Consider the following 22137-nt stretch of genomic DNA (forward strand, 5'->3'; position numbering starts at 1 on the left):
GTACGATTCGGAACAGTTGATAATATAGATAATAGGTATAAGCATTATCAATAAACTGGCAAAGTTTAAAGTTTATATTCCATTTTATCAAAGAATTCTAATTTTCTTTGATATGCATTGTAAGTTTCAATCCTTTACCTTCTTTTGAAATGAACAAAAAATCGTTTTTAATATGTCTATGAAAAATAAGTGATAACAAAATGATATCTGACAAAACCCCACCTTAGACCTTATCTAGTCAAAGAAAACACGTTTCTTTCGGTTTTGAAACTGTAGAGCGAATTTATTTTTATTACAATTTGAAAAATGGTTTCACATATCCCCGGCTAACAAGTAATGATACACAATCCCGTAAAGGCTTTGGACAAGGTACATCTTTATGGAGGCAGGCTTTCTCTACTTTTAATCTCGAGATGTACCCCGTGTTTTCGGTCCGGTTTCTTATCGTCATACTGTCGCACAAAACAAAGAACACGTACAGATCACCAAGCATTGGAAAGGAATACAAAGACATGCAGGTGGCTTACAGTAGGGCTAAAGTAATGGGTGAAAACAGAGATACGGCTAAGTAGGTAATATCAGGACAAGAGCTTATGTTTAAGATAGGTTAAGAAAGCCGGTCAGCCCGGCTGTTTTGGTGTTGTTGTTGTCCGGCTACTGTTTTCGCCTCGCCATCCTATCCGCTCGCCGCTATTATTATTTAACAAAGTCCGGATTCTCCTGCACCTTTTCGGTGAACTGCAGATGATTGTCGATGATCTGGAAGAGGACCTCCGGCGAGGGAAAGCGTCCTGTCTGCAGCTTCGACCACACAGGCACATCGTTTAGGGTTATCTCGAAGGCACCGGATGAGATGAGCTGGCCCTCGAGCATGTTGCCCAGGAAGAAGATCATCATGCAGGCGTATATCTTGTTCGCCTGCAGGTGACTCCACCAGCTGGGCGTGTTTAGGCCAAAGAAGGTGAACGGACTGACCGCACTGACCACGGACACAATGATGATGATCTTGAGGGCAAATATCAGCTTCGAGAGGTAATAGTTCAGACCCGGCGGATCGTAATTGCCGCCGTGCACCTGGATCTGTGGGTACTTCTCGCCCATCAGGTTCACATAGTCCTCGAAGGCCTTGCGGTAGCCGCAGGAGTAGCTGTTTCACGGAGGAGGGACGAAAAAACACGTACTTCATTAGCCTTATCTATTATGTTAATTGCCCCGCATATCGCACTCACCAGTAAAGAAAAGTCATCGTCGGCGCTATGTTCTGGCTGAATTTCGTGGCCGGTATCTCCTTCTCGCCCTCGGCGACCACCAGGGCGTATCCGGCACACAGGCAGAGCACCAGCAGGGCCACGTTCCTTCCGTTCAGAGCTTCCATTGTGTCCTTTGGCCCGATTTTCCTCGCTCGAATTTGGAATTCAATATTTGCTCACACTTTTGCTTCAGTGTTTGTCAGTGTGACCGTTCGGCGGTGGCTTGCAAATACCCCAAACCCTACTATGTTTACGTTCCGCTGTGACTGGCAGTGCTGTTGGTAGCAAACCAGTGATGCTTTAAAGGGCTGGTACTTCCGTTGCTCCAAATAATTAAGTATTTTAGGGACTGTAATCATTAAAAGAGATACAGAACAATCATTCCAATTTAATACATTTTTTGTTGAGCAAAAAAAATGACTTATACTATAACAATAATAATTTTGCGTTTTAAAATTATAGTTTGCAAATGTACAATCAAATTAATGTGTACTAAAATAATGCAAGAACAATATAGAAAGAACAAACATTTTAAAGGGCATTTCGTAAAATCTTTCAATTTCTTACAATCTCGCACACAACTTCTTTTGAAAATTTGGTATAATCTATGATATTTTGCTTATTACAATTTTGATTTTGTCTATTTATAAAGTATATGAATCGATAGTTTAAATAATTTGTAAGCATATCGATATATTGACATTAAGCAAGCGTGTTTCCCATCTCAGGTGTTTGCGATTCGCTGTGAGTGTCGGCAAGGAGTTCTGAAAATAAGCAGATTGTTTATTTTCTTCGTCAAACAAATGCTTGCAACATGGTAAATGTTATGAAAGGAGTGCTGGTGGAGTGGTAAGTAGTCGCTTTCACGTTAGCAAAGCTTTACTTACCCAAATTCCCGCAGTGATCCTGCTATGAAACAATTCCTGCTGCATTTGGACGAAAAGCTGGCTCTGGGGCGCAAATTCATCATCCAGGATCTGGACGAGAACCATTTGTTTATCTCCACGGACATTGTGGAAGTCCTTCAGGCGCGAGTCGATGATTTAATGGATCGGATAAGCTTCCCGCTGCACGACAAGGACGCTTAGAAAACTCCCTAAACCAATAAAACCCACCCGCAAGAACTAGAAACAAAAAAACAACCATGACGGGTCGCGAATCCAATCGCATTAAAGATGCTGAGAAGAAGCGTGTTCTGGATGTCACCGCTCGCCAGAGACGTGCGCGCAAAGCTCTGGAGGCCTTGGAGCAGGATAATTTCCACGATGACCCGCACGCCGACCTGGTCATGTCGAAGAAGTTGCCGAAATTCCAGGACAATTTGAAAACGGGCAAGGAGAAGAAGGGCAAGCGCAAGGGCGCCGAGTATTTTCGCGCCAAATATCGAAAGAACTTCCAGCAGCTCCTCGAGGAGGACAAGGACCAGCGGCCCAACTATGAGAGCGCCTCTGCTCCGGCTCCCCAGAAGCCCATCCGGCATTTCTGTGCCGTCTGCGGCAACTTCTCGCTGTACTCGTGCACCGCCTGCGGAACGCGATACTGCCGCGTGCGGTGCCTCAAAACGCACCAGGACACGCGATGCCTCAAGTGGACCGCCTAGAAATGGTTGTAATGTTAACAATAAATCAAAGCCTAGAAATTACTGCAAGGATTTTATGTGAATTCGTCCGTCTGACTAAATATCAATAATTCAGGATACGGTAACCACTATATGTATATTTTAAAACTATGAAGCTTTTCCTAATGAGTCAAGTTGATAATAGTTTAGGTCTCTGGTTTAAACCATAAAAAGACGACTTCAAACTTGAAAATAACTTACTTTAAATTATATAGCGGTTTCTAAGTTGAACACATATTTTCTGGTGAAAAATGGAGACTTATTTTTCGCGAAATTATTCTGAATGTAACCAGCTCATTTATTAATTGGGTCTTTAATGTTTATTAGGACCCTTTTTGAATATTTAAAATTGATAAAGAATTTGTTTAGCTATTTTTCCAACCAGGTTCGTGTCACGGCTACGAATGTGGTTCGAAACACAAATATCTGTCGATTTATCGAATAAGCTCGGATAGTATCGAATAGACATCGAGTTTTGTTCCAGCTCTAGCGCAGGTCCATTGAAAATTTTCAAACGAAAATCGACGGCGCCTGCTAAGAGGTCGCTGTAGTTCAAAAACAAATCTAACGTACAACATCACAGCCCCCCAGAATAAATCACGACGAATTGCGGCATTCTTCGCAATAAACCAGTGAAATTGCCACAAAAAATTCGAAACCGGCGAAATCAGCTGTAGTGGGCGGTGTGCGCGTCGTGTGGGTGTGTGCGAGGGAGAGACATCTCGACTGCGTGCGTGTGTGTGTGTGCGAGGGAGAGGTTCCAATCAGAAAGCCAGGATATACAAGCAACATCTGTGAAAATTGTTAATTGATCGTCCTATTCGAATCAAATCGAAATCAACGTGGACAAAATGGATCTGAACTTTGGCGAACTGAAGAAGGAGGCAGCGGCCGTCAACGAGGACATTTTCCAGCGGGCACAAAAGGCCTACGAGGATTCAGGAATCGGTGGCGATGCTGGCAACGTGAGTGGTGGCGCCCAGGACGACAATGCCCATACGGAGCACTATTTCGCCAATGAGCAAAAGAACCTGGACTTTGGTGATCCCCAGGCCTTTGTGCAGCGCATTTCCGCCGGCGTCAAGGAGGCAGAGAAGCAGCTGGATGCCAAGTTCGCCCACAAAGTCGACGATTTCGAGGACTTTCTCAGTGATGCCGGAAAGGAGGTGAAACAGGGCATCTCTGGCCTGACCACTGACTTTATGAATGCGGAGCGAAACTTTGCCGCTCCCCTGGCGCCCTTCTCAGAGGCACCTGCTCCGGCAGTGCCGGTTCCAGCTCCAGCCCCAGTGGCTCCAGCACCTGCTGTTCCGGCCCCAGCTCCAGCACCTCCTGCCCCAGTGGAGGAAGATCTTCTGGGCAGCTTCAGTGACCAGCCATCATCGGCTCCGCTCCAGGCCTTCCAGCCCACGGCACCGTCCAAGGCCAATTTCTATGATGACGACGACGACGACGTCGACGACGAGGAGGAGGATGACTTTCTGGGCAAGCCTGCTGCTCAGCCTGCTCCACCTGCTCCACTGACCAATGCCAACCAGGATTCGGACACCGAATCGCCGTCCGTCTCGTACACTCCCTCGCCGGCCAAAAAACCCATTGTGGATGCTTTGAAGGAACAGGACAACGAGAAGTTCATTTCATCGGAGGATCTGCTGAGTGATTTCAAGGAGGAGCCCCGCACAACGGTCACAGTCGCACCCGTTCCGGCTCCCACTGCTCCAGTTGTGGTGGCGCCAGTGGCCAAACCCCCACCGGTTCCAGTGGCTGTTCCCGTGACAACCGCTTTGGTAACCGACCTGGATGACGAGGAGGTGGTGTTCAAGCCCAGTGTCCAAGAGGCGCCCAAGGTAGCCCCAGCCCCAGCCCAAGCTCCAGCTCCAGCCGCACCCGAACCGAAACCAGAGGCACCCAAACCCAAGGAGGAGCCGCCCAAGCCGAAGGCTGTTCCAGTGCCAGCTGTATCTTCGTCCTCGCCGCCGCAGCCCAAGATTGTGTCCGTCGAGGAGATCTTCTACAAATACGGATTGGGTGAGTTTTGCCACCCGAGATCGCCCATTTTAAACCCTCCTTTATCATTGCGTTTCTAATTAATTTGTTTGTCAGTCGAGTATTATTTTGCACTGTCGTCATTAGAGCATTGTTTTAATGTTTGTTTTTTGGTGTCCTTGCGGCGCACCTTGCATCCCACGCCCTTTTCCTGGACCTCCACTTCTGCCCCTTATTTCTTGTGCGTTAGTCATTTCGCCGCTCTCTTTTTTTTCTGTGGTTTTTTTCCCCACGAACTCTGTCCATGATGTCATCGGCTCGGGTTCTCTTATTTAACGTATTTTATTATATCGCAATGCGGAGAAATTTGATAGCTTAGATGATTGTGTAGTGTTTTTAGAGGTACTCTTATTGGTATCTAACTTTTCTCTTTTCCCAACCTTACATTAATCATCAGCCATCTGAAGCAGCAGCCGCTTTTTGCCGGCACTCTCATAGTTTTCATAGATTTTTCGCAAATCGATCGTCACCGCGCGTGATTCACGCTCATTTGAATGCCGCGTACAGAAATTGCGACTGGTTAATACAGGGGTCCTTCGCTATAGGCCACAATCGGCTGTTTTTCGATACTTCACTTAGGATAACATTTAACATCTGATTAATTTTAATATGATTTTAAGTAACAGATCGAATTTTTATTATCCCATAAGCTCTTAGTTAATAAAACATGTTAGCTTGTGAAAATATCATACCAATTTCAGGTTAGAGAAATATTAAACCAATGAAATACAACCACAGTTATAAAAATGTTCTATAAACAGAAATAACTTCTAATTACAAATTTTAAGAGACTCAAACTGTAAGCCTCTTAAGTATTTAATGACCGCTATATTTACTGTTTTCAACCAAAGCAAATAGAAAACACTTTAAACAGGTAGGGAGCTAAATCCTACACAGAATAACACAACGAGTTACAAAGAAAAAAGGCAAAGGCAAAGGCAAATAAGTGTGGACCTTAGAACAACAAAAGAGGGTAAATTGCATAACTAATCTAATACGGGCAACTCATCATCACGTTTGTGTAGTATGAAAGGGGCCAACATTCTCGAAGCTAGTTTCACCATTGCCGACTGCCGACTGAGATACTTTAGCGGCATGAATCAGCTGCTCTGTGTAACCCCTCCGCCATTCCAAAAAGCTCTCTATATATACTATATACTATATACTATATAGGCACTGTTTTATACCCAAACACATGACCCGTCCGTTCATATTTCATTATATTTCATTACGTTTCACGATTCACGATTCTTTTTCTTCTGTTTCAGTTTCGTGTCCATTAAAGCAATTTGCGGCTGAGTAATTTATTGTTGCGTAGTTATTTTTGCTACTATTTGGCAAGCTTATGTTTTTTTTTCTACTACCTTTACAAACGGCCCCTCAATGGGCTAATTTAAGCCATTGGATAATTCAATTTTTGTCCCTCCATTTTCCATGAAAACAGACAACGACTGCTGCGGGAAAACATTTTCCAATTAGTGATTTTCATCGACGCCTCGGGCTGCATTCTGCATTTTCCATTCTGCAGTCTGTGTGCATCCCTTTTGTGCGATTATGCGGCTATTTTTGTCTTCTTTTGTCTTTACTGCGCTTTTGTCTTCCAATTTGCCATTGCCATTGATTTCGTTTTGGATTGGTACTCCGATTTTTTCCATTCCATCTTATACACTAGTTTAGCATCCACATTCACATTTACATGCACATTAACCTTATCGCCCACGCATTATCGCCTTTGGCGACTTCAGTTAAACTGTAGTTCACTGACAGCTCCCGATATCGGCACACTTTAGCTTTACACAATTCTGTGTATATTAACTATTATAATTTCCTCCAGACCAAAGAAATCGAGAATCGTTTTACTTATTTTACTGTGCTGTGTTGGTGGATAGAGAAAGTGTAGTCGGAAAGAAAGGAAATTGGAACTGGGTAAACAACGTTTCGTTCTGTCGAATTGTTTTTAAAAATTATTTTCGGTTAATTGCATCTCCCACGCAGCAGCGATCGATTGAGTGGGGTAAATGTTTGGCTTCTTTGGGCCACTCAGTGAAGAACACATGGAAAGCCCAAACGAGTTGTTCTATATTAAGAAGGTCATTACGCATGGTACAAAGTTAACCTAAAAACAATTTGGTCGATTGACTTGTGAATTAAATCGGTTAAATGCACACAAACTTTCCTGTTTTCCATTTCAGAAAGCTTAAAAATATTACCCTTTTTATCAATGTAATTATTGAGTATATTAACAATCCTTAAATTGAACAAAAAAACATTCAATTCCTATAATAGGGGGCTATGGCCTTTTGAATTACCCGCTATTTGCAGATTCTCAAAGTCCAAAATATTTACATCTTTTATTTTTTTTCCAAATGAAAAGCTATATATAGACTTTATTGTTGCGTTTGTTTATCAAACGTTTTAAAGGAATTAAATATTCGTTTCCAGAAGTTCCCATATTTTATTTCCCTTTTTTTTTCTATTTTCTTAAATGGGGCACTAATATAGGTCAAAGAGAATGATTTCAAAAGCTTTGGTATGGTTTTCCCTTAGAAAACGTACCGGAAAACATGCTTCCGTAATCGCACTGCGAATTATCGATTTCATCTGGCCTGTGGACTGTGCTAACCCGTCAAAGGCAGTCCAAAGAAGTTTGCCGATTTGGCAGCACATATGAGATACGTCAAGCATTTTTATGTCATAACTTGGTCGTTGGCCAAAAGCGTATATTTGGCCAAGTGGATCAATGATTTAAAAGGCGAAAACAATGCGAAATGCGTTCCGTGTGTCTGGGTGATTGATTTCCCATCTAATTTTCACGCCGCACGCAACTGTAGGGCGGGGTCAGAGGTCGAGGGATGGAGCAACAGCATCTGCAGCTCGATTGCACCCGCCGCACCCAAAAGTTGCCAGCGTCTGGTAGTTTCCGGCCCAATTAGTGGGTGGCTGGATGGCTGGCTGGCTGGCTGGCTGACTAGCACAAGTGAAAACAAGACTCCTGCTGGGGCAACGCATGCGCTGGGATATAAATTAAGGAAAAAGTCTCCCCGCGGAAAAACTCTCCACTCTCCACTCTCCAGGCAGGTCAGCTGCAATAGGTGAAATCGATGGGCGCTTTGCTGGCTAAACTGGCTATTTTGGCCCCGAGCTCTCGAGCTTTTCCCCAACTTGAAGGCAGACGCTGAGACACCGAGTTCAGGGCTAAGCGCGGTTGCTCAACTTTGCTCGTCTTGCGGCTGCCCTCTCATTATACGGTAGAGCCTCGGTGGGATTACGGTTGAACCTCGCTAACTAGAATATTGAAAAAAATGCCAATTCGAAACTGGGGCTACGCTCATAAAATATCTTTAACACACCTTTTTAAACAAAATTTACCAAAAAATTTTAAATTGTTATGAAAATAGACTAAAAACGTATTAAATCAAATATATTATCATATGATTTGCAAACACATCTTAACCAATTGATGAATTATATTTTTTTATAATGTTGTTACATTAAATATTTGGCATAATAATAAATGCCTATTTTAAAATTGTTCTCCTTAAAAATTTGTACATTTTTTTCTTGCATTAAATATTTGGCATAATATTCAATTAGTTATTTAAAAAGAAAACTTCCTTCCTTAAAAATTGTTATATTTGACTACATATACTGAATGGTGTACTCTTAAGTACGCGATTATTTGGGTTCCACTGTAAGGTAAGTGGGCACAGTAGGGGGCATCTCCCATCTGTCTCTCTGCAGTTTCCACATCCCTCCTTTCTCTCTCTCTCTCTCTCTCTCGGCGCCGACGCTCTGAGCTTAGGGTTGTCCTTTTTTGGAGGCGAGACTAGACTCCTCGGCCTGCTTTTCTCGGCTAAGCTTTTCCCGATACGTTTCAGTCTCTATACGCGTCGTGAGGCCGCCACACGGAAGTGAAAAATTCTTATAGCGTAATACCTTAACGTCGTAATACCGTTCTCTCCGTTCTCTCTCACTTTCTGCGCCGTGCTTTTGTCGTACAAAAACAATCGAATAAAACGGGAAAAGTTACTATCCAGCAAAAAGGATAACGCGTAGTGCACAAAAAATAGTGAACTTAAAAAGCCCAAAACCGAAATCGGAATAATGTCTGCATTTGGCGAAACCGGTCAGAATGGTGTGGTCAAGCATCGCCCATTGATTTGCTCCATACTCGATCCCAGTAAGTGGCACTCGCATTAATAAGAAAAAAATTACCCCAAAAACGAAACTCACCCCGAAGTTGAGAAATAAGATGAAAAACAACAAAACTAACCTCTGACAACGATGGCATGGGTGGTAGTTTTATGATTACGGATTGTATAATTGGTTTATATAGTAAATAGTATGTTGTATAGTGTAAATTCGCTGTCAAGTTCTTTCCTTTAAAACTGCTTCATTTCTACATCATAAAAGTGGAATGTACTGCTTTTTCCTTAACTTTCCTTCAACCGCTTTTGCATTGCTCTGTTTTTTTTAGTTTACCGCCTTTGCACGCCATCTTCATCCTTTTCTCTTTCCATTATATCTTCGCACCACGACTAACCGCTTACTAACGAAAATCAATATATCAATCGCCTATTTGCAGATGCCTGGTTCAAGCCCGAACGTTTGCACCCGCAAGGTAAGTGTCCAGTGCCGCTAAAACTGTGCCCCCGCCAGTGTGCTGCTTGACCGCACCGCAGCGCGGTCCGTTAAGCCTTTAAACTGTAACTGTACAAATCGTACATGCCGTCTGTCAATATGCGTTATGATGATGTCATCGAGTCACCCCCGTTGTCCTTTTTGGTGTTGTTATTGCCTTTGTTGTTGTTGCTGCATTGTTTTGCTCCCCGTTTTGTTGGTTAAGCCCACGAACACAAGTACAAATGACAGGCTTTGTGTTGTCGTTTTTGTTTTTTTATTTTTGCAAGCAGTACCCCAGAAAGTATGCCACATTATTCCGCATATCCTTTCAAGTGCTCTGCATTGTCTCTGTATGTGTGCGACCTATCTATGATTTTTTTTTTATTTTCTGTTTCTAGGGCAATAAGATATATGTTGGGGAGAAAGCTATATAAAAGGCGAACAAATTATTAAACGATTGTTTATAATTTTGCTTTTATTTAAGGAGGAAACTTAACCAACTGGTTTTTTTCCTGTCTTTATTTCCCTTGAAATGGATAACTAAGGGTTAGTACTTATTTAAATATATTGGCTTATTATACATTTATTTTCAATGCTTTAATGTCCAGTGGATATGTGTACTTTAGGTTTTTTGTTTTTAGCACTGCTTTATTTCCAGTTTTATGCAGCTTTCACCTGAAGGGGTGTCTAAAAATAATTTGCATTTTTTTAATGCTCATGAGGGTAGCTGCCACGCCCCCTCACTCAACTCCTACTTGCCCTCCCCACTTTTAGAGCTAGTTGCCAGTCCAGTCGCATTGTAATTAGCCGTCGTTTCATATAGTTCAGTTACCCGCCAGCCAAACCATTTTCACTGAAGCGGTGAGCGTTGAGAGCGGTAACCGTAATCGGATCGCATGCTAAGCCAGCCCAACTTTACCCGCCACTACAGTCAGACATATCCAACGCGAACTTAGAAAACTTTAAATTACAAAATATTGAGAGACATATTTGTAGTATTGCGAAAAAATGTATAAAATGTATAAACTAAGCATATAAATTAGTTTTAAAGAAATTAATGTTAGTTTCGTTACACATTTACTAGTTGACATATTTTCTGAGTAACATATACTGTTTGAAAAAAAGTGTTGTTAAACAATTTCAAGTTAGAGAAACTTGACTGTATATTTATATTCACAAAATGCATTTTACAACTGCAAATTGCAAACTGATATGGGGCGTCTGCCACTTTTCCGGCAGAGAGAAGGGGCAGAAAAAAGGGGGCAAAGGCCTCGCATGCAATCTGAGCTAAGTCTAAGCGACGCTCCATGCACTTTCTATGGATATTTATACATCTGTACATATGCCTTTTCATTTAGTATAGCATTTTTAATCAGCTTTGGCAGTAAAAATCATTCGCTTTTGCTATGACTAATTCGCATTTAAGGTAGCCTCTGTGTGAAGCTTGCAGCTATTATTAAATATCACTCACTAATCATGCACTTATTTTGTGCTTGCTTAAGTCATACTTCTTGTTGGACTTTAGCTCTTTATTTAATCGCCTTTTTATTAGCTTTGAGAAGTTCAGAATACCTGATCACAATCTACATAATCGTTTGAAATTGCACTTAAAATAAGAAAAACGTACCTTATTATTCTGGAACTACATTATTAGCCATTTATACGTATATCATCACAATCATCACAGGGTGATAATTACAGATAAATGTCATAAAATATTTATTGCTGATGCAATAAAAGACTATCAATATCTATCAATACGTTTAAAGTATTTGACTTGTAACAATTTTCAATTTTGAAGAAAACAATTTTGAAACCCTAAACCCTAACTAAAATGTATAAGAAATATATTTGGCATTATTATGCCGAAGGTGCCAGCTCTTTGAAATCAATTTTTCATAGCCCTACCACTCCCAATATTGCGAAAAATGTTGCCTCCCCTTTTCTACGTTACTTTTTTTCTCCTCCATTGGCCAAAATATAATTTGCACGAGTGGCTAGACATGAACCTGTGGTTTTCTCCAATGGTTTTCTCTAGGTTTTCGCCCAAGTGCGATGCCCAATTTGAGCCTAAGTGCTGTTCACTGTGGACTGCCCACTGTGAGCACTCGGATACTTGAATAATCGAGTCAGTCAGTCGGGAAGTCGGCCCACATTAGCATTCTCCAACTGCCGGACTTGGCCATAAAGAAAAAGCCGACCATGCGGCGTTTGTCTGGTGAATGTAAAACTGTTAATTACAGATTTATGTGTTCGTAGCAAGTCTAGCGTTAAGAATGATGATTAATCACCCATTGTGCCAGTCTGTGATTTTTATTAAAACTCATAAAATTGCAATTTTCATTCAGCGTTTAAATATTCGTCTTTAGTTAATTCTTTATTTCTTAAAATCCTTGGTAACTTTTCATATTTCCACATGTTTCTATCGCCTTCAAACTGAAATCATTTCAGTTTTTAGACATGACACCATTGTTATTAAAGTAAAAGATGTACATAGATATTTCTATCTAAACCAACGGTCTGTAGGTCTTTCTTTCACTTAAGTATTAGATTTCTATAAGAACTAGAATGAGTAACGGCCAAAAGAGAAATGCTACGTGCGTTGGTCGACAAGTTTTCATATTGTCTATATATTTATATACATGTATTTATTCTTCCAGCCGAAATCGATTAGATCATCGACGGCATTTTTCTGGCCTGTGCTAATTCTGCGCCAAAAAAAAGTTTATTCATATATGCGAAAAATTTGCATTAAAGTGCAAAAAAGCGAAAATAGCAAGAACGCAGGAATAACAATGATAAGCCAGTAGAAATGACTTAATGCCGTGGCTGGCGATAACTGGTCTGCAATTAGAAATGGAAGATAAGAGTTGGCAAGACATAAGCACCCAGAGCTTTTGCTTTTATCCGGGCCTGACGTCAGATTGCCAAGAATGCAAAATGTCGCACGTCTAGAAATTAAGTTTTTAAATTTCGAGCGCTTTTGATTAAGCAGTGCATACTGCTTGCTTTAAGCAGTTGAGAAGCAGTGAAATAGCCCCTAGCCCCAAGGCAAGAAACCGTTAACCTTGAATCTGTGCCGTGTAAGAGCGAACTTGAGAACTTGAGAGAAAGAGCCACACAATTGTCATTGTTTATGAAGCTCTCCAAAACGAAAGGCCGTCTTTTTTCCATCTCGCCGCTCATTCATTACTGCTCTCATCTCAGCGTTCTGTCCCACTCTTCCCCCTTCCCCGCTCCCCCCTGGATGCTGTCTGCCCGGCCGGCGTCAACGTTCAAAACTCACAGTTGCCTGCTAATTTTAGCCTTTTAGCTAAGTATTTCAGCCATTCGCCGTCATTGTTGTTGCTGCCGTGCGGTTTAACATTTAAAGATTGCGACGTAGGCTGCACTGGCCGGTCAAGCAGTTGAACTATAGATCTACGGTGGAGATTCGCATTGGTGAACTTATTTTCAATAACAATAAAGAGATAATGTTTAAATAGAAAGTCTGATCCTCATTGTTCTAAAACACCTTCTTAAAATGCATTCAATTTTTTGGATACAATTTTATTATCAACATAATTTAAATTTACCTATTCAATATTTAAAGGGTTTTAAACCCAATGATCACACTTAAGAAAGCGTTACCCTTTGTACCTTTTATTGAAGCCATAAACTGTAACCAGTTCGGGGACTTTATGTAGCCCTGGCAAGGACCAATCACGAGTACCTGAGCGGTATTACCGATTCGGCTCTGCTCGGCTCCTTGATCCTCTCATTTACTTACACCGGATACTCGCTCTCTTTACGATTCCTTTTACCTGTTCATGCTGCTTGCAAAGACATGTTCACGTGAAAAGCAGTCATCTACATACCTAAATTGAATTATCCCAATGTGTGTTCGTTAGCAGGCGACAACTACATTAACGGCTACAAATGCGTATTTCTCGACTATAAAAACACCCTCACTCTCAGTCGCTCAGGCATCCCTCTTTCTCTCTCACTCTCTGCGTTTCTCTCAGAGCCATTCTATCTTAAATTCGCTATAAGCAGAGGGCCCTTTCCTTTTCCCTTTTTTTTTTTTGCCAACAGCGGTGGGCAGGATCGTAGTTCTTCAATTAAAAATAGTACATTTTGGATATATAGTTAAAGTTCCCCACATTCTAGATCCTTAGATTGTACATACAGCAATAATATAATAGCCGAAATACCGAAAACTATTTAAAACGCAATTGGGAGTATACCATTTCGTGCTTTAATTAATTAAACTTCGTTTAAAAAAGGGTTTTAAGTCAATTTTTATCAGAGTTTGTGATAATCTCAGGTGTTTTTATGCAAAACCCAAAAACAAAACATCATCAACTTTTCGTAATTTTCTATGATTACATCAATTCAGATTGTGGGTGCTAAACACAAGCCTATTTTATTGACCGCCGGTGTACAGCGAGCTGGGTACCTGCGTGTGTATTTCAGCACGAGTGTGTGAGTGTGTGTGTTGTGCGGGCATTGAGTGTTCAGTGTCGTCGCTTCGCCCTGCGCCGAGCTGAGCGCATCTGAAATTAATTGTAGTTTAGTTGATGTACGGACTTTGACAACGTCACATTGCCCCAGAGACGGGATCGAGATATCGAGATCGAGATCGAATTTGAATTCGAGTTCGGGAAAACGAAAACGAGATCGGTAAATGGTTCTCCTGCACTTCGAGTGCCCAAATCCGAATCCGAGTGCTAGTGTCTGTGCTGTTGGCTCCATCTCCTGTTCCTATTCACATGCCACCGATTGTGTCAGCTGTTTGAACTCCTCGGATGACCTGCACTTGCAGCTGACAGAAAACACGGATCCGATTCGATCCGATCCGCGACTTTGTCATTGTCGCCGCAGCATTTCGCCCAGTTTACCCCCCCCACCCCATTTCTCGCGGAATTTCTCGTGTTTTTTTGTGCGGATACTTTTCTAATTATATAACTTGGATAGGTGCCCTAACGCTGGCGATATATGCGAATGTAGAGTGTACAGTGGTGGCTCGAAAGTGTGAAATTCCAGACAGATAGTAAAAGTTTTCATGTTTCCTAACCGCTAATTTTGATTTACTTACTTACTTACTAATTAACCTATCAATAAATGTTTAATGTCATTCAAAGCGAATCCACATTTTCATAAATTGTAAAAACACAAGTGATTTAATATATTGCCATGAAATAAATTAACAATTTATCTGAGCCTTAGAAGTCTTCATTAATTTGAGGTATCTAGAAAGATACATTTAAGATATTTTCCAACTGTAGAGTTACCTATTTGATAACCCGTTCATACTATAAGTCAACTGAGTGCTTTAGCCAGCGACCACTGTATCATATTCAATATCAACCAATGCACCCAAGCACTGCGGTTATCGTCGTCATAACGAAACAAAATCAAGAGTGAATGAAATAATATAATAATAATAATTTTATTATCCTATCCTACTATCTTGCCCCGTTGATGTGGCACTTTCCATATCAGTTCCGCCCTGCCATTCCGATTGCGATTGCGAGTGCGAGTGCGAGGAACTTTCGGCCGTGTTCTATATCAATACCTTTCGTCTAGGTCGGATCCGATCGATCGGTCTTGGCTCGCGATCGTTCAGTTGAACGCAAACGGTTAATGTTAATGCCCGCCGTTGCATTTCCTCGATCCGTGAATCCGTGAACGTAGACATAGACTTTCGCTACAATTGATTCTTCCGTCTTTTTGCTCTTGCAGTCGGGCGGAAAGCTCTAGTGATAGAATTGAAACCTCATAGATACTCAGTTAATCCACAATCCAAACACAATACACGATGGCTGCTGGTCTGGAAGCGTTGCAGGGTCTGCTACAATCGCTGGGCGAACTCAAAGACTTGCCCCTGAATCGCGAGTCGTGTAAGTAAAACTGAACTGAATTGAATTGAATGCAATCAGATCAAATCAAATCGAATCAAATCGAAAAGAGAATTCCATTGGCCTTTAAAGTGTGTATAGGGTTTGGGCGTAAATATGAGGGCCAAACCACATGGCCAGCTGAAAATCGAATGAAACAAGAATTTCCCTTGGGGAAATTTCTTCTATTTTTCTTTACTCTCTTTTTCTTTGTTTCCTTTCCTTCTCTCTCTTTATTCATCACACTCTCTGGCTGTGCGTTGTTTCTAATTGCAGCTATAATTTATTTATAAATATTCTTTTTAGTGTCTAAGGGAAAATGTTGAGAACTATCGTAAGAAAAAGTGTTTCGGCTTGAGTAGCACGACATGTCTCCTTTTTTAATATTTGATTAGATAGGGAATTGGTGAATTTATGGTATCTCATATTTGCCTTTTCATTTTTTGTTAATAAATGGCTTTGTCACCGACTATCAATGGCTAGTCTCTTTTTCATTTCTGATTAAAGTGCAAAATGTGATTAGTTTTATTGCCCTAAAACTATTTAAATCCCAAAAGGGGTACTTGGAAAAGAGTATTTCCTCTTATCAGCACTATCCCCTCTAGAAACTTTTGCTGATAAGCCCACAAAGTCTCAAGTGATTTGTCATTCGTGGCACTTTCTTAAGGTTTCAATTGGAGGTGGGTGCGTGAGTGGATTGTAAAAGCTATTATTTTAATGTTTTGAAATTAAAAATCAATATGCAACAAATATTTCGTAGCTAAAGTGCCCCAAGTATTGAGTATATTTTATCTGATTCTCTAATTGCTAGTCTTCTTGATGTTTTTGATTCTCTTTCTTGTTTGCTGCATTTCTTTTAATTGTTTATTAACATGGCCTTATGCAATTCTGTGGGCTTTCTGACAATGTCAGGTGCACACAATTATTGCATTTATAAACGTTTGTTGACGAACATTTGGGAATTATGTCAGAGGCGCGCAAACATCGCTATGATATCACTTGAAGCAGAGCTTACTCATTCAAACGCGCCAAAAAGGAAAAGCAACGCAAAAGCGTTAGAGGTGATTGGGGTTGGATTGGATTTAAGTGTTTGCGTATGAAGATGATGTCACTGGAAGCGTTTATTTTCGCATTTGGCCAAAACGCAGTTTTCCAATTGCGTTTTGAGTTGGTCATCGGAATTGCAATCCACACACACCCCCGATCCACAGTGACTGTCAAACTACCTCAAGCAGTCCATTGAACCCCCCTAGAGATAAGCAGTGCAAATCCCGACCGATTTAAGTGCAGATTTAATTTATTGATTTAAAGCCACGGTGTGTGTGTTTTAGCATTTTCCGCATTTCGCCATTGTTGGTCACGCTCCGGATCCATGATTCAACCGCAAAACCCCACCCACTACGTCACTCTACTCGACTCTACGTAAGGCTACGTAAGTCCAGTTCACAATCTCCAATCTTCGGCTGTGGAGCCGAGTCGCAAATCCCCAAGTTCGTGGTTGAGGTTGACACGTTTGCTGACATATGTACGTACTCTCTCCACCCCCTTCCCCGCATCATAATTGTTGTTGTTATTGCGCGTTATCTTTTACTTTCAATACGAATGCGGATCGTCGACGCACATTGCTCTCTCCCTTTTTTTTCCCGCTCTCCCAAAGCACAGTGGGGTGGAGTTTTTAGAATCAGAACTGAATTATTAAGGTTGCATGTTCGTAAATTATTATAAGAAAAAAATTTCGCATGTGTAAAGAGGCAGTCTATATAAGATAAAATTAACATTACTTATACGCCACCGGCTCCAACTGATTTCGTTAACAAATAAATAATAAATGTTGCAGTGCAACTTTTATAATCAAATATTTTTAAGGAACAGTAATTATCATTTCACATAGACCAGAAAAGTGACCTAAAATGTGGCCGCAACTATTATAATGAAATATTTTTATATTTCATATAGACTAGAAAAGTGACCTAAAATGTGGCCGCAACTATTAATCGATTAGTTTTATGGCAAACCCACTGTGCACTGCTTGGCTTGGCTCCCACAGCTTTTTCAATCCAGAAAACTTGTTTGCCGCCACTCTCTCTCTTGCCCCATCTCGTTCACTCTACCTCGCCCACCCGCCCGCTTCATTGGCTATCCCGCTCGCTCGCGCCCCAAGCAGTTCCAGCTCCCCATATGCGATGGCAAATTGGAGGCTTGTTGGTTTAATTTGTGCTCAAACTTCTTCCAGTTCTTTTGCTGCGCTCGATTCAGACGGTCGGCCGAATCGTCCCCGAGTGCCAGAGTGTGTGTGTGCGTGCGTGTCCGTGTAGCGACTGACTAGCCAACTAACTAACTTTTGCGCTGTAATTAAGCCCAGTCACGCGAAAGTCCCCACCCGCTTTGCATACATTTTGGCGCCAAGCTAGTAACGGTTTTTTTCAATCGAAAGAAAATCACTCACAAAAAATGGCAGGCGGCAGCAAGCGCTACTCACGCAACAATTCCAACGGCAACTTCCAGCCACTTCCAGAGCGGGGACCAGGTAATACTTAATGCCAGGGAGCTATCTCTGCCGGCGTTATCACCTGGCTTCTTGGTCCACGTTGTCCACTTTGCCTTAAGACCCACAAAAGCAACGAAACGGAGGTCTTATCTTCTTTGGGTCGTGGAATAAAAAATCATTTATGGGCTATTCGGCGCAGTGATTGCTGCCAACGTCAGCAGCAGAGTATCATCGCCGCCAACGTGGCCGAAATATTGGAAACCAAAAAGAATAGCCAATAAACTCTATGAAATGCTCATTATACGATTTGTATTTGCTTTGCATAATTTCATTCCAAAGACAGTGCTAATTTTATATACATATATATTTAATTTGCCACGTTTCGAACTGCGCTTGGCAACCAAGCAAAATTAATTTTTGCCCATCATCATAATTCCCGCTTGCATTGGCAATTTTAAATTTAATTATTAAACAAGTGTAGACATAGCAGGTAATATGTTATCAGCCCCTGTCTCAGTCTTATCTGTTTTTCTTTTTTTTTGTAATAATTTCTTACTACTACTACATTTGTGTGTTCTCCTCTTGTCCCGAAGAGGCTGCACTTCACTTTCGACCAAAACGGGTTTCAAGGCAATCGAAACCAAACCAGTTCCATCATCTCTATCATCGCTCTTCAGCGGGATTCAAGTTGCAATTGTAACGAACTCTCCGATTCAATTGATACCTTGGAAACTTTCTCCCTCAAGAGAGCTTTCTCATAGTTTTCAACCCAGTTTAGGGCCTCAGACGCTGCCATCTCATCACTTTTGTCTCCTTTCTAATTTATTTCCCCCACATTTACATAATACCCCCTTTAGATCGTGTCTGACCTGGCAACTTTAGACAAATTCGAATCCCAATCCCAGTCGAAAACAAGTTTACCCAGCTTTGTAGTTTGCATCCTCTTGTTTTAGTTAACCTACTATTTGTTTAGGTGTAGTCTATAGCGATACACTTATTCAAGAACTAATTATACCATGTATTTAAAAAAATATAAATGACCAGCCTAAGGTAATCTTTTCCTAAATATATAAAAGGCCACTATTTTTAAAATTAAGGAACTTTGTTTTCTTACTGTATACTTAGTGTAAAAAAGATTGACTATATAGCCAATTACCCCAAAGTTCCATAAAGATTGCTCATCATAAATGGCACAGTTTCGTTCATTAATGGCAGCACCTTACTGGATTTTCCTTAATTGCTTTCTATCTGAGAAACCTTATAAATCAGTTCGAATTAATGACCTCTCAATGAGCCAGCAAATCTTATAGTTCCAACACTTGAGATGTATTTATAGAACTATTATTTGTTTCAGTATCTTAATTGGGTTATAAAACTATTGTTTGTTTTAGTATCTTAATTGGGTTAACCCAGACGACGTGGGGCACTGACTTCTTATCGGTAAATCCAATGAAAGCGAATGAAGCCGAAAGCCGATGGCAAAGATATATGGTAAATCGAGATGTTTACGTCAGCGATTGAATCCAAGAGATACATTCCGACACGAGCTGGACAATCGATTCTTAAGCGATTCCAACCATTTCCGTTCGCCACTCGAACACTCTTTTGGCCAGCGCTCTTCCCATTTGCATACACCAAACACTCTTTTCGGCTCTCTTTTGTTTTCCGGCTGGGTCCGGAAAATCTGAATTCTGCCTCTAGCCAGCCATTCTTATATGTTCTGCCCCCGGCCAGCAGACGCTAAATAATATTTCTCTAGTGTGTAGAACTTGGCAACGGACGTCAAACGTAGCACCGCGAACGATCCGTATAGGAAAAACCCGAAAAATAAAATCCCGAAATGTCGAGCGAATTGTGTGAGTGTGAATAGTAGGGTCAGAATATAGTGCAAAGCTCGGTTGCTGCATGCTGGCTGAACAAATGCTAACGATAATTACCACCTCAGCAGATGGATGCTCGAGCTGCTCGGATCCGATTCAAATATTTATCTCATAGATTGCATAATTGCCGCCAGCTGAAAAGATATATGTAAATGCGTGCCGAGAGGCTGTATATTTTGGTATTTTCAGTTCACGCTGTCCACTTTATTTCGTCTCTTTTCACAGTTTATGAGGGGTATAAATTGGGAAATGAAAAATGAAATGTCTATGATACAAAGAAAAACTCATTAATGGCAGTAAAAGTATTGCAAGCCGTGTTACTAATTGAAACATTTTCTTTCTCCTCCAGTGGAATCCCTGATCTACTGGCGTGATGTGAAGAAATCCGGCATTGTTTTCGGCGCCGGCCTGATCACATTGGTGGCCATCTCCAGCTTCTCGGTGATCAGCGTGTTTGCCTACTTGTCGCTTTTGGCTCTTTTCGGCACCGTTGCCTTCAGAATCTACAAATCGGTGACACAGGCTGTGCAAAAGACAAACGAGGGACATCCCTTCAAGTGAGTTTAGCCGATTGTTGTACTCCGTAAATAGTTGACTAATATAATTTAATTTATACAAATTAGGGAATACCTGGAGCTGGATCTGGCGCTGTCGCAGGACAAGGTGCAGAACATTGCCGGCGTGGCTGTGGCACATATCAATGGCTTCACCTCCGAGCTGAGGCGTCTGTTTCTGGTTGAGGACATCATTGATTCGATCAAGTTCGGCGTCATTCTGTGGGTCTTCACCTACGTGGGTGCCTGGTTCAACGGCATGACTCTGGTCATCTTGGGTAAGCAATCAGGAGTAATCTAACCAAGATGGTATTAACAACTGACAATCCTATCTTACAGCCTTTGTCTCGCTGTTTACCTTGCCCAAGGTTTACGAGAACAACAAGCAATCGATCGACACCTACTTGGATCTGGTGCGCAGCAAATTGACAGAAATCACCGACAAGTGAGTTTGGCCCTCTTAAATCTTAGTAGATATGTTGTTAAATGTATGTTGTATTTCGTTTCAGGATCCGGGTGGCCATTCCCATTGGCAACAAGAAGCCCGTGGCTGCTGCCACTGAGTCTGACAAGGACAAGTAAAAACAACCCGCACTAGCTACAGAAACAACCACAATAAAAACATGTTTATTTATTTATTAAGCATTATTTGAATGGTTTTAATATTCATCCAGGCATTAAATAAATAACAAATCTAGCAGCAATGTTTACATATTAATTGTATAATTGCAATCTACATCAATCGATAATTGTAAATCAAATTTATAGAGTCCCAAAAACAAACAACAACTTATCAAGCAACAACTCGTAGCAGTTTCAAACATTGTCCAAGTGTCTTTAAGTTTTTAACGAACGAAACAACAAAAAAAAAAACATTAAAAGTGAGGGAAATTAAGAAGTAAACGATTATATAGACGCAGCAATGCAATTAAAAGTTCTTATGATTTCCAGCAATTTTTAATTCTATTCAAATGTCATTATTTCGATTTATTTAACTTTCTTAGTTTCCATTGTGAACCTTTTTAAATAATTATTTGCTTTAGTTTTAGTTTTACTATTTTGTTGATTTTTTTGTATAAAACAACAAGAAGAACTAAGATTACTCTTAAAACAAACAAACAAGAAAAAATCAAATAAAAAATGAAGTAAAAAAATCCACAACTAACGATTTTTGTGTTTTCTAGCATTTTTAATAAAGAACAAAAATATATATATATACTAATATAAGTAAGCTGATCCGTAAGTCATTAAACACGCGCCTGTTACTGGAGGAGAATGCAAAAACATTAATCATAAAACATTAATCGTAAATCATAACGAAGAAATGAATTTCGAGCAGCTTTACCGCTTCATTTACATAAATGGCCTTGTTTCACATTGTACAATTAATTTGTAAGCATTTTACATGAAATTAAATCAAATATTTAATGCAATTTATTTGAGGCAAAGGCATACGCAAGTGTCATTACAATTGTAGCTTAAAATGTTCATTACTATTATTACTGTAACTCTTTGTTGCTTAATTGTTGAACGAACTTTGCGTTTGAATTGCGTATTTCGATGGAATCCCCACATATAGACGTACTTACATACATATGTGCATGTGCAGTTTATCCCATAACTGTAATTTAGGCGTTCTTCTAAATCAGACTATATACCAATAGATATTTTTGCAAATTAATACACTTGAAAAAAATATATATATGTATACAAAACGTAAGTGAGATAAACAAAGACATCGCCTGAAGTGAAAGATCGAAATTTTTAAGTGCAACTTTTCCGAGGGTTTAACTTTAATT

The 22137-nt window shown here is 40.7% G+C and overlaps 4 protein-coding genes across 11 annotated transcripts; 3 read left to right on the top strand and 1 right to left on the bottom strand.

Annotated features, from left to right (window-relative positions):
- Positions 1–252: 252 nt before the first annotated feature.
- Positions 253–1485, bottom strand: LOC128262770 (thioredoxin reductase-like selenoprotein T homolog CG3887). The gene is made up of 2 exons (XM_052997281.1): positions 1230–1485; positions 253–1147 (listed from the first exon to the last, which is right to left on the bottom strand). The coding sequence occupies exons 1-2, from the start codon at positions 1373–1375 to the stop codon at positions 697–699; spliced, it is 597 nt and encodes a 198-aa protein (XP_052853241.1). The 5' UTR covers positions 1376–1485; the 3' UTR covers positions 253–696.
- A 466-nt stretch (positions 1486–1951) lies between these two features.
- LOC128262781 (general transcription factor IIH subunit 5) lies at positions 1952–2585 on the top strand. Its single transcript, XM_052997292.1, has 2 exons — positions 1952–2099; positions 2152–2585. Exons 1-2 carry the CDS (start codon positions 2065–2067, stop codon positions 2336–2338), a joined length of 222 nt encoding a protein of 73 aa, XP_052853252.1. The 5' UTR covers positions 1952–2064; the 3' UTR covers positions 2339–2585.
- LOC128262775 (zinc finger HIT domain-containing protein 1) lies at positions 2395–2892 on the top strand. Its single transcript, XM_052997285.1, has one exon. It carries the CDS (start codon positions 2395–2397, stop codon positions 2848–2850), a length of 456 nt encoding a protein of 151 aa, XP_052853245.1. The 3' UTR covers positions 2851–2892.
- A 470-nt stretch (positions 2893–3362) lies between these two features.
- LOC128262752 (reticulon-1-A) lies at positions 3363–21042 on the top strand. 8 transcript variants are annotated; one of them, XM_052997243.1, is made up of 6 exons: positions 3363–4896; positions 9500–9535; positions 20134–20341; positions 20408–20616; positions 20678–20783; positions 20848–21042. In XM_052997243.1, exons 1-6 carry the CDS (start codon positions 3720–3722, stop codon positions 20918–20920), a joined length of 1809 nt encoding a protein of 602 aa, XP_052853203.1. In that variant the 5' UTR covers positions 3363–3719; the 3' UTR covers positions 20921–21042. The 8 variants fall into 8 exon arrangements, with proteins under 8 accessions (XP_052853203.1, XP_052853204.1, XP_052853205.1 ...); XM_052997245.1 differs by lacking the exon at positions 3363–4896 and adding an exon at positions 8799–9094; XM_052997246.1 differs by lacking the exons at positions 3363–4896; positions 9500–9535 and adding exons at positions 14042–14199; positions 15262–15419.
- The last annotated feature ends 1095 nt before the right edge of the window (positions 21043–22137 follow it).

The sequence above is a fragment of the Drosophila gunungcola genome, unplaced genomic scaffold, assembly GCF_025200985.1.
Source record: "Drosophila gunungcola strain Sukarami unplaced genomic scaffold, Dgunungcola_SK_2 000001F, whole genome shotgun sequence".
Taxonomy (NCBI): domain Eukaryota; kingdom Metazoa; phylum Arthropoda; class Insecta; order Diptera; family Drosophilidae; genus Drosophila; species Drosophila gunungcola.